Source organism: Frieseomelitta varia, unplaced genomic scaffold (assembly GCF_011392965.1).
Source record: "Frieseomelitta varia isolate USP_RPSP 00005682 unplaced genomic scaffold, Fvar_1.2 scaffold_544, whole genome shotgun sequence".
Taxonomy (NCBI): domain Eukaryota; kingdom Metazoa; phylum Arthropoda; class Insecta; order Hymenoptera; family Apidae; genus Frieseomelitta; species Frieseomelitta varia.
Window position 1 is genome coordinate 114,674 of NW_025110306.1, and position 12,001 is coordinate 126,674.

General features: G+C 33.6%; 2 protein-coding genes across 2 annotated transcripts in view; both read left to right on the forward strand.

Moving 5' to 3' along the window:
* LOC122533655 (odorant receptor 13a-like) overlaps positions 1–5,043 on the forward strand; it is a 51,704-nt gene extending 46,661 nt beyond the window's left edge. The window contains exons 4-7 of the mRNA XM_043663577.1: positions 3,954–4,053; positions 4,147–4,269; positions 4,509–4,667; positions 4,833–5,043. Of these exons, the coding sequence (XP_043519512.1) occupies positions 3,954–4,053; positions 4,147–4,269; positions 4,509–4,667; positions 4,833–4,886 (436 nt within the window). The 3' untranslated portion in view covers positions 4,887–5,043. The remainder of the gene's footprint in view (positions 1–3,953; positions 4,054–4,146; positions 4,270–4,508; positions 4,668–4,832) is intronic.
* A 2,877-nt stretch (positions 5,044–7,920) lies between these two features.
* Positions 7,921–11,367, forward strand: LOC122533656 (odorant receptor 13a-like). The gene is made up of 7 exons (XM_043663578.1): positions 7,921–7,966; positions 8,762–9,025; positions 9,335–9,782; positions 10,420–10,519; positions 10,640–10,762; positions 10,883–11,041; positions 11,314–11,367. The coding sequence occupies exons 1-7, from the start codon at positions 7,921–7,923 to the stop codon at positions 11,365–11,367; spliced, it is 1,194 nt and encodes a 397-aa protein (XP_043519513.1).
* The last annotated feature ends 634 nt before the right edge of the window (positions 11,368–12,001 follow it).

Here is a 12,001-nt window from a genome sequence, read left to right on the forward strand (position 1 = left end):
TCAACAATATTATTTCTACTTTCTATGCTTCTCAACGTCTTTCCGTTTCTTCGAGACTTCAAGTTCATTCGTATTCAATTACTTATCCCACGTTCGTACCAACGCTTTTCGCCAACAATAGTATGGACACATTGAGGGCCTTACTTAGCAATGCCGCAACCACACTGTTGTTGGCGAACCCATAGTTGGATACGAAGGAGTTTATGGTAGCGTGCAGTTTGCAAACTGCTTGATGAACAATTCTGCCGAGTGTTAACCTAGCATTACGAACGATCGATGAGTATTTAAGTATGATTCATACTAGCGATGGAGGAACAATCGGATCATATCAAGTCAAACTCCAATCAACATCGTGCACATGTGATCCAATGGAAGTGTTTACGAAATTTGGTTAGGTCAAGAATATGAAAATTCTGATGATGGTGGACTCAGTTTTAAGCCTGATTCATACTAATAGCCAGAGGCATTGTTCTAACAAAACGAAAAATTTATGTGTGACATATGAAATCATTTGTGAAATTACATTGAAATAAAGAACAGGTACAATGAACAATCAAATGTCCCAAATGTCAACGTCAAGAATATAAAAATTATTAAAAAGTTGAAAAAAGTCTGGAGAAAAAGTTTGAGAATTGGCAAATGAAACGCGTAAGTGAATGATAAAAATGAATTTGACAAAACAAGTGAAATCAGAATGTAACACTCACACTTTATGTAGAAATTCCACTACTCCCAGCGATTTTTCTTTTATTGATTTTTTTCATCTTTTCATTTTCCCTCATCAATTTATTCATCCTCGAATCACCATATGTCACTGAAAGAAAATAATGATATTAGAAATATAACAGACATTGAGATTTCACAATGTACAATGACATAGAAGTGTAAGAATGTTTGATATATCGCATATTTATGCACCATTACTCAAAAGTCTTAGAACATGTATCATTTTTAATATTCACTCGTTCTAGACAGCAAAATTTTGAAAATGTATGTACATTATATTAAAAAAAGAAATTAAATTCTTAATTACTAATTATATTTTATAATATATTTTAATTTCAAGTCAAATTCAAGTAGCGCAAATATCATTTAATTTATAAACTCGATTTTATGAATTACGTACGGTAAGTTTTCATAAAATTTCTAAATATTATACTTGTTACAAATGTCCTTGTGGCAACGCTAACATTCGGTAAAAATTGTACTTTGTAGTGAATTATTTTCCTCGTGAGATGAAATTTCGTTTACTTGCAAATTTTGATGTACGCTGACCACATGAAGGAAAGCCAGACTAAAAGCATAAACTAACCATGTAGAAAAGATGCATGTGTATCCCCCGTCCATTGGACGAGATCATAAATAATTACATACAAATAATTACAAACTTTTAGCAACGAAACTGTACTATAATAGTCATCTGAAGCATGCAATTAAGAACGACATCGTACTACCCTATTCACGAATAATTAATGACATGTGCGCATTCTGAATGTACGAGAAGGGCATGCGCTGAGAGGAACATTGAAGTAACTTTTGAATATGAGAACAGTCACAGAAAAACTAGCCACCATGAACATCCAACGAGGTAACTTTACGTATTAGCTGATAAATATTCATAAAAAAAAGCAACGATATTTGCAAAAACATTTGTTTCGTCGTAATCATTAGAAATAAATCAGCAAATAAACAAGCGAGATAAACACAAAGTGTAAGAAGGAATGAAAATTAGATTTTCAAACAACAAATGTACAAAAATGTCGCATATTTTGTTGGATTAATCCCAAAAATATTGCGATCGTTGGCTTTTGTAGAACACTAGATGAAGATAAGGAATTAGGTGCTTGAAATTCATTAGCGACGAATTTTATTATACTTTTACAATTCCTTCATGTTCTTTTGTCAAGTTTTTTTTTTATTACTATTCTATAAAATTCTCGTAGTAATAGTTTCTGTTATTTTAAATATAACCATTAGGAAAACCTCATTGCTTGTAGGATAGTTCCTTTCTGTAACCCAAAATCCAAGTAGTATCACACGATCACAGATGATTATTATAATTTTCATTATGTTGCACGAAATTTGAGACATTTAATCCTGTTTTGCATTTTATATTTCCTTTGACAGAGATATTAAATAGTAAAACGAAATCAATTTGAAAGTTACAAAATTTATCACTGAAAAATCTAAGTGTAAAAGCAAAGACAAAACACAGTCTCTATAAAAGTAAAAAGACAGAATAACGCGATATTTTATTTGACGATACAGAATCACTTTTAAACAGCTATCCATGATGGAAATGTGAAATAAAATGGCGGTAAGTATCGCCGATATATTTCAAGTAAAGTGAAAAACCTAAATGAGAATTGTATCTAAATGATTAAATGATATTAATTGATTTAATTAATAATACAAATTAATTAATACATGGTACAAATGATATAATTCATATAATGCAATTTAAATAATGTTACAGACAACAAAAGGGAATGTCGTACGTTTAATAACCGCGGTTCACGATAATTTTTTAAATACCTATTTGCAACAGATTTGAACTACCAGCTCGGTTGGAATCGTTACACGATGAGGTTCACGGGCATCTGGCCGGAAGAGAGGAAGTGGAATAAACCTTCGAGTTACGTCGTTCTGATACCGTGTTTCATGATGCTGTGTTTCGGATGTGGTCCACAAACCGTCAATCTGCCGTTCATCGCGCACGACTTGAATCTCGTGGTCGAGAACTTGTCGATGGCTAACATGACCGTCACGATCTCGCTCGTGAAGACTATCACTTTTTGGATACACGGCAAGCGTAAGAATCTTATCACGTAGCCTGAGCGAGAGAATACTGTACTGAATTCGAACTCCAGATGAAATTTCCCATACTTAGTATTTTACTAACGAGAAACTCGGGAGGTAATGTGATAATAATAATATTTAGCTGTGCCGATGAGATTTCCTATATTTCGTGAGATTCAGAGTTAGATCGCAGGATCGTTGATGTTTTACACATTTTCACCAAGTTTGACCAAATTTCAATAGCCCGATTTATGAAACTTCAAATTCCAACTGAACTGACCGAGACGATCGAGTGTAATATTTTCTTCGGTGAACAGCACTGACTGACAAACTAAATATTTATCATTATACAAAACCATTGTTTCTCCCCTTGCAAGCGTTGAAGTTTCTGCTCAAGTGCATAGCCGAGGACTGGGCAACGACGGAGACGAAAACCGAACGTGAAACGATGGTGAACGTCGCCAATATCGTTCGAAAGGCCACGATAAGTTGCACGATGGTGTGCGAACTCGTGGCCGTATTTTACGTGTCTCTGCGGCTATTTTTCCTGAAAAGCAGTGACAACAACTTGATCTACCGTGGCTATTTTCTCTACAATACGAGCGTCAGCCCGAACTACGAACTGACGATGATCGGTCAAGCTCTAGCTGCTGTGTACGGAGCTGCCGTTTACGCAGCTGTCGATACTTTTATCGCTATGCTGGTTCTACACGCTTGCGGACAACTTTCGAACCTGAAGAACGATTTGAAGACCATTCACTTGTACGACAGGAGCGATTTTCAAGAGAAATTGAAGAAAATCGTCGACAAGCATAATTACATCAGTGGGTTCGTATCAAACAGTTCGTTTCGTCTTCTTCGAGTTACGCTGCTTGTAAATGAACAGCGAAAGTGAAATAAAATGTATTTCGATGCTACTTTTTCACATACTTTTCCACGTGTTTCGTCATATCTGACACTTCGTTTTTATTTGAAATTTATGAAATTATTGCGTAAAATTATATTATATTATATTATATCGTAAAATCTATTAATTTTATTAATTTTATTAATTTTACGCATTTATGCATTTAAAGGTGAATTCGATCCTTAATTTGCAAATATATACTTGTGTGTAGATTTTCTTCTAATGTTCATTAACTATTATCCCTAAGGTTCGCTGAAACGATAGAGAATTGTTTCAACCTGATGCTTCTGTTTCAAATGCTCGGGTGCATCATTCAGCTGTGTTTCCAGTGTTTCCAAGCCATCATGGTAGATCATACCTTTTCCTAAAATTTATATTTGTGGATTAAAAAGATGTTATAAAATCATTTAAAATCTCTTTCGACGTAATTTAATTTACAGTCACTGGGGGAGGAAGCAGAGCAATTCATGGTTTTCCAAATTGCGTTCCTGTGTTTCTATGTAACTTGCGCTATGATGCAATTGTACCTATATTGTTACGTGGGCGAAAGGCTTACGTTCGAGGTATCGTCCATGAGAGCTTTTTCTCATAAAAATTTAGATATATTATATTATAGATTTATATAATTTATATATTATATATTCGATAAAAATTTGGATATATTATATATAGATTTATACAAATTTATATAATTTATATATTATATATTATTATATATATTACACATAAATTTATATAGATTATATGTAGATTTTAGATGATCAGTTTGCCGATAATCGAAACGTGTATCGCGATTTTTCAGAGTACAGATGTAGCTAATACAGCGTACAATTGCCAGTGGTACAGTTTACCTCCAAAGGACGCGAGATTATTTATAATTATCATGTGTCGAGCTAGGTCATCGCCGCTAATGATCACAGCAGGCAAATTCTGTTGGTTTACTATATTGTTGTATTCCCAGGTAAGTAAAATTGAATTTTAACGCAATGCGAAATTTTTCAATGGAATCTTCCTTCCAATCTTACGATGATCGTTATTCTGAAGATTAGATCATACATTACAATTTGCGAAAGTTTTGGCCACGTGAAAAATATTCAATTTTAGTAAAACTTTTTGTACATTTCAGGTACTGAAAACCTCGATGTCGTACATTTCTGTTCTATACGCAATGCAAAGTTAGTAAAGAGGCGATCCTGTAATTATGATTCTTTAGTATTTCATAGCAGCCCATCACTTCAATCGTACAAATGTCACGGAAGAAATATTTTATATCTCTGTCTCTCTCTCTGAACGTTAAATAACTACTCTTGGTATGAATACAATATAAACGTGACGTGCTGAACAATTAGCAATCGTGGAAAGTAATAAAGCAATTAATCGATCGAGATTAATCGTGGAGAAAGTACTTCTTGCGAAACATCATTTCTCTTTCCTTTTGCACCTCAACAGTTTTCTATTTCCTCGACGCTTCAAACGCGTTCGTAATAATGTGTATTTAAGCCTGATTCATACTGATGATCAATGGTACGATCAGATCACGCCAAATTAAGCAACAGTAAATATTCGTTCACGTGTGATTCAAATGAGAACTTGTAATTAGTTGATTCTATTGAAAAATCTATTTCTTCTTAAAAATCTATTGAAAAATCTATTCTATTGAACATGAAATCGATGAGATTAAGCCTGATGCACGCTAAGAGTTAAAGCGCGGTGTTTCAGAGGCGCGGTTCGCACGAGCAACGGCGACTGTGCTGCCATTACCATACCAGAGAGACACAAGAGAGATAAGAACAACGTAAATATAAAAATATCGCATACGTAATATAAATATAAAAATGTTGGTAGACTGTCAGTTGTCTATTGGATTGCATAACGACAAGAACAATAAGATCACAATGATGATTGAGAACGAAAGAAGCGATATTTTCATGTTTACGTTGTCCTTAAGATTGCAGCACGTTCGCGTCGTGCGTATTGGGCTTTAATCTGTGAACTCCTAGAACGCTACGAAGTTCTTACACTGCAAATTACTTACTGACATCATATTAATGACTAAAAAAGAAAAGAAGGCTATATTTGAAATAAAATATATGAAATAATAATTTAATTTCTTTTTTTGATAATGTACTGTTTTACTAATAGTTATTTCAAGCAACATCAAACTAAGATAATATATTATTTCCTTAGTAATTTCAAATAACATCAAAATAAGATAATATATTATTTCCTTTGTCAATTTTAAACTATATTATTTGGGGGAAATCATCTATTGGGAGTTCTTGTTAATAAAAATAAGTTTAAAAAAAGCACTTAGCATTTAATTGTATTCGTATTTGACAATCAGAGACAAATAAATCTCGTGGCAGTCTCCTTTATTTTTCACTATTCGTCTGAGGAAAGAATATTTTATCAAACGTTTAATAACTATGCTTCTTTACGTTTTTTCTTTTCTCAGTTGAGGACCAAGTCAAAGCTGATCAAGAATACTGTGTGGTATTGATCATTAGTTGACATCATAGTCAATAAATTTTTATTTGACTTGACCGTATATTGTATATTAGAGCGACCAATTGCCAATATTTCAACATTTTCAAAAATAAGAGGTCACTGTTGACAGTAAATGCTGAATGCTTTTGCGTGTGATAATGTTAAGAAATATTGACGATATATATATATCGATCATTTAATCATTCCTTCAGTGATATTGACCAGTGATTGAATTAATTCGCTAGTATAAATCAGGCTTAAACCGTCTCGAGGAAACTTTATATGCGAGTCGAAAAGAAAATTCAAAGTAGTCGAGAAAAATGTATATGTGTTATGCATATGAAATTATTTGTGAAATTACATGGAAGTGAAGCACAAGTATCACGAAAAATATAATATCTCAAATACAAAAATGGAATACTGAACAAACTAGAGAAAATAGATTGAAAATATAATAAATGAGCTGCACAAACGAAGTGAAATCTAAGTATAAAACTCACTTTTTGTAGAAAATCCACTATTCCCAACGAGATATTTCGTTTGTTAATTTATTTATCATTTTCGAATCGATTTACATCGCTAAAAGGAGAAAATATCGGATATAAAACATTTGTTTCGTCAATGTCAGTAAAAATTTTTCATAACATATAATAATATAGAAGTGCATGTAAGAACATGTGATACATCAGACGTTTGTAAAAATCTGCTACAAGTATTAGCTACATATCAACAAACATAAACTACCATTTAATTCTTATAACTTTGTTATTCTTAAAATCCTTATAGGCATACTGACAAAATTATAGTTTCGCAAAGAAGCAAGTTTAGTATTTAAATGCAAAGAGCGATGTAAAATTAGGTATTAGATCTTAAAATAAGTGATTTTGACACCTAATATAATAAATTAGGTGTCAAATTGATAATAAATTAGGTGATTTTGTGACAGCTAAAAACATAATTCTTACAAGTCTCATTGTACTTCAAAATACAAATTACGTTTTTGAAAATAATATACTTTCATACATTAAAATAATATAAATATATAACGATAAAGTAGCTATACTGCTTTGTTTGAAACTAATAGTGTTTTGCTACAGAGACCTAATTTTTCCCGTTTTGAAACTTTTCCTAAAAACGAGATTAAACTTTCAAGTATATAACTCTCAATTATTTCTAATTATTAACTTTCAACTATTATATTTTATAATATAAGTATATTCTACATTTCAATCTTAAAAAAGTCCAATTCAAACAGCTTTAATATCATTCGACATATGAACTCAGTTTTATAAACTACATATTAAATTCCATGAAATTACTAAATGTGATATTTACCACTTAATTGAAAATTTCTACGCCGCCACTAACATTCAGCAATAATTATACTTCTAATTAGCAGTGAATTATTCTCTCCATGAGATGAAATTATTCTTTTACTGGCAAATTTTGATTCACATTCATGACAGAGAAGTAGCGTGGACTAACAATGTTGAAAGGATCCCAATGTTGGAAGTATCCCTTGGTTCTTTCTTATTGCTTATTGAACGAGATCATAAATAATGACAGAAGAGCACACGTGGCAATCGAACTTTATTATGACATTCAACCAGGCGTACAATTAAGAACGATATCGAACTATTCTATTCACGAATAATTGATGACACGTGCGCATCCCGAATGCACGATAAGGGCATGCGCTGAGAAGAATAATAAAGTTGCTTCTCAATATGAGAACAGTCACTGGAAAACTGGCCAACATGAACATCCAACGAGGTAACTTTACGTATTAATTAATAAATATTAAAAAAAAAAAAAACATTTATCGGCTATATTTCTGAAACGTTTTCGTTTCATCGTTCTTTTCATCATCTCAATTGTTAGAAATAAATAAACAATTGAAGCCCAGAAACACAAAGTGCAAGAAGAAATGAAAAATAAAAAAAAAAGAGAGATTGGGCAATCCCACAAATATTATGATTGTTAGTATTTGTATATTAAATGAAGATAAAGAAATAAGTTGAGCAGTGAGGAAATTTTCCATGTTTCTACAATTTTCTTTTCTTTCGCGTTAGGTTTCTAACTCTATAAACCTCTCAGTGACAACAGTTCTGATTATTAATTCTTAAAAAAATTGCATATTACTTTTTCTAGTCTAAAAAAACTAAGACATTTAACTTTATTTTATATTTTATATTTCTTTCGACAGAGATTAATAATAGAATTAAATCAATTTGAAAATTACAAAATTCAGCGCTAAAACATTTAAATTTTCATAACTCTCAATGTCCAACAGTCCAACAGTGGTTGAACAAGTATTCCAAACACGTAGATTTAAGTTTCTCAACAATAATACACACGTATACATACTTTACGATCCAGAATTATTTTCAAACAGCCGTGATAAAAGATTTGAAGTAAAGTGAGAAATGGTAACACTATATTTCAAGCAACATAGAAACCGAAGTTCATATTTTTAATTAAATTAAATCCCCCACGACAAGAGGGAAAGAGGAAACGCTTAATCTCTCCGGTTCATAATCATTTTTGAAAATATGTAATTTGCAACAGATTTGAACTACCATATCGGTTTGAATCGTTACATACTGAAGTACACGGGCATCTGGCCGGAGGAGAGGAAATGGAACCGATCTTCGAGTTACCACGTTCTGGTACCGTCCCTCACGATGCTGTGCTTCGTCTGTGCTCCACAAACCATCAATCTACCGCTCATCGCACACGACATGAATCTGCTGGTCGAGAATTTATCAATGGGCAACATGACCATCACGATTGCGCTTGTGAAGACCATAGCTTTCTGGATGAACGGCAAATGTAAGAATTTCGCGATTTAACCGAGTGAACTATAGTCAAATATATTTCAATCGAAACTTTTTATATTTGGCATTTTATTGACAAGGACGGAGAAAGTAACATAGACTATCGTATAGTTTTCATATTTCATGCGTTGTTAACGAAAGCAGGGAGTGCAACTCGAGTTACAGGATATTTTTCTTTATCTAACTATCCCAAATTTCTAAGGAAACTCAAACTTCCAAACGCGATGTTCGTTTCTTAGTGAATAGTTGTACTAATTGACGAGCTATCGGCGAAACTCTATCCGCCATTTTCTCCCCTTGCAAGCGTTGAAGTTTCTGCTCAAGTGCATAGCCGAGGACTGGGCCACAGCGGAGACGAAAGAACGAGAAACGATGATGAACATCGCCAGGCTCACTAGAATCACCACGATAGGTTGCATATGGCTGTGCGAGCTCGTTGCCATCACCTACGTGTCCCTACGCTTCATTTCCATGAAATACACCGACAACATCATGGTCTACCGTGGCTACTTTCCCTACAACATAACCTACAGCCCCAACTACGAACTGACGATGATTGGTCAAACTTTAGGCGCCATATACGGAGGCACCACGTACGCGGCTGTGGACACTTTTATCGCAATGCTGGTTCTCCACGCTTGTGGACAGCTGTCGAATCTAAAGGACAGCTTGAGAAACATTCACTCGTACGACAAGAAAGACTTGCAAGCAAGATTGAAGAAAATCGTCGAGAGGCACAATTACATCGCTTGGTTTGTATTGAATAAATCTGTTAACAACGACTCAGTCGGTTACTGAGAATTTTCTGAATGATTTTTAGAGATGTTAATTCGACAGTGTAACTAAACGGTGAAGTATTAATTTAAAAGAATCCCTTTGTGTTTACTCTTTGTTTTCTCTCAATTGTATAATGTGGATAGAACTAGAGAGATGAAGTTTGATTGTACTAGAAACTTGTGTAGATATTCCATTTACAAATTAATTGTATTTTTATTTGCACTGTTGTAGCGTGTCTTTATTGTCCACGTAGAGTATTGCCATATTTCGTGTTAAAGTCTTTTGTACCTTGTACTATCCACCAAACATTTATTGTAACATAGTCTTTCCCAAGTTGTATTAACCGAGTAAAAAATGAAAGAGACTTTTAAAATTATATTACGACTTTCTACATATATAATATATGATTTAATTTTAAATGATCATTACCAGATGTGAGTTTAAAAAATCTCTCTATTTACAAAAAGAATGATCTGTTGTAATAATTTAATTAATAGTTCAAAATCTGTAAAATCTCGTGTTATTTTTGATCGGGAAACCTTTAACTGGGAAAGATTCGTAAACAAATTGTTTCTAATATTTGATATTAATTGTGTCGTATATACCTCCAAGTTTCGTGGAAACGATAGAGAATTGCTTCAACGTGATGCTTCTGACACAAATGATCAGTTGCACCATTCAACTATGTTTCCAGACTTTCCAAGCTATCATGGTACGAAAAAAAAAAAAATCATACGTCTTTCTCTGAATTTATATTTCTGCAAGAAAAAGATTGATACGTTTTATATAAGTAAAACGTAGTACATCCTTTCTGATACAGTTTAATTTATAGTCATTCGAAGAGGAAGCAGTGGAGTACATGATTTTCGAACTTACATTCCTGACTATCTATGTGGTTTGCGTGATGATGCAATTGTACCTATATTGTTACGTGGGCGAAAGACTTATGTGCGAGGTATATCGTTTATGAAAGAAAAATTAATCAGTCGATGTCTTCTTTTGATAAAAAAAAAAAATTTGGACGTTTAAACGGTCGGTTTGCGGGTAATTTAAACACGTATTTGCAACTTTTCAGAGTACGGACATAGCTGACACGGCATACCATTGCGAATGGTACAATTTGCCTCCTGAGAAGGCGAGATTATTTGTAATTATTATGTCCCGAGCGAGAACATCACCGCTGAGGATCACAGCTGGCAAATTTTGTTGGTTTACTATAATATTATACTCTCAGGTGAGTGAAAATTCGAATTTCGACGCGATGTCCGTTTATTTCTCAAATCGTCAGATTTTGACACGAACCTGATTTTTGATCGCGATCCTGAAAAATCAGCTATGAAGTGCATCCGATTTGAGGCAGTATTAATGAAATCCCATCGTCAGCCAATATTCTCGTTACACTATTAATGTTTCAGGGAATTTCGCACAACACACGCGAGATATTCGTGAAAAGTTTCTATAAATGTTCGAACACTTTCGCGTGCAACATTCCTGTGTATATTCCAGGTCCTGAAAACCACGGTGTCGTATATTTCCGTTCTATACGCAGTCAAAAGTTAACTGAGAGACGGATCCTATACTTAGTTACGATTGTTGAACATTTTTGCAACTGTCCGTCGCTTCGATAGTACAAATGCAACAGAGGAAATATTTTAGTATCTGCCTCAAGATGGACAGACTATACCTCATAAAGTTAAGCGGCGTGTTGAACAATTAGGAAGCGTGGGATAATAATAAAGTGATCAAACGTTAACGAGGTCTCTCTTGCATAACCACGAAAGTATCATTTTTCTTTCCTTTTGATCCTCAACTCAGTTCTTCAGTTTCTTAGTCGTTACAAACGATCTACAGACACGCTATGGTCACGAAGGTTTAAGCCTGATTCACGATAGTGGTTACGGCACGATCAGATCAGATCAGTCAGCGTTGTATTTATTTATTGACATGTATCAATGCTTCTTCTCGATGTTAAATAATTCTCGATCGAAGATCAAATCAAATTCTGTCAAGAATTGATCGCGGTTTTTATCGATTGATCAAGAGATTTTCCATTCGATTTGAATTGACATATACTGGCAGACGATCAACATGTATTGTCAATATTTCAGTATTGTCAATATTCTTAACATTGTCGTAGGTAAGAGATCCTCAGACAAGTATATCGATCGTTTCTTTGATGATATTGACACGATCT

Excerpts from the sequence above, each read along its gene's own strand:
- LOC122533656 (XM_043663578.1), top strand. The coding sequence starts at position 7,921 with ATGAGAACAGTCACTGGAAAACTGGCCAACATGAACATCCAACGAG. Across the intron at positions 9,026-9,334 it reads TTTCTGGATGAACGGCAAAT|CGTTGAAGTTTCTGCTCAAG; the intron begins GTAAGAATTTCG and ends TCCCCTTGCAAG. Across the intron at positions 10,520-10,639 it reads AGACTTTCCAAGCTATCATG|TCATTCGAAGAGGAAGCAGT; the intron begins GTACGAAAAAAA and ends TTTAATTTATAG.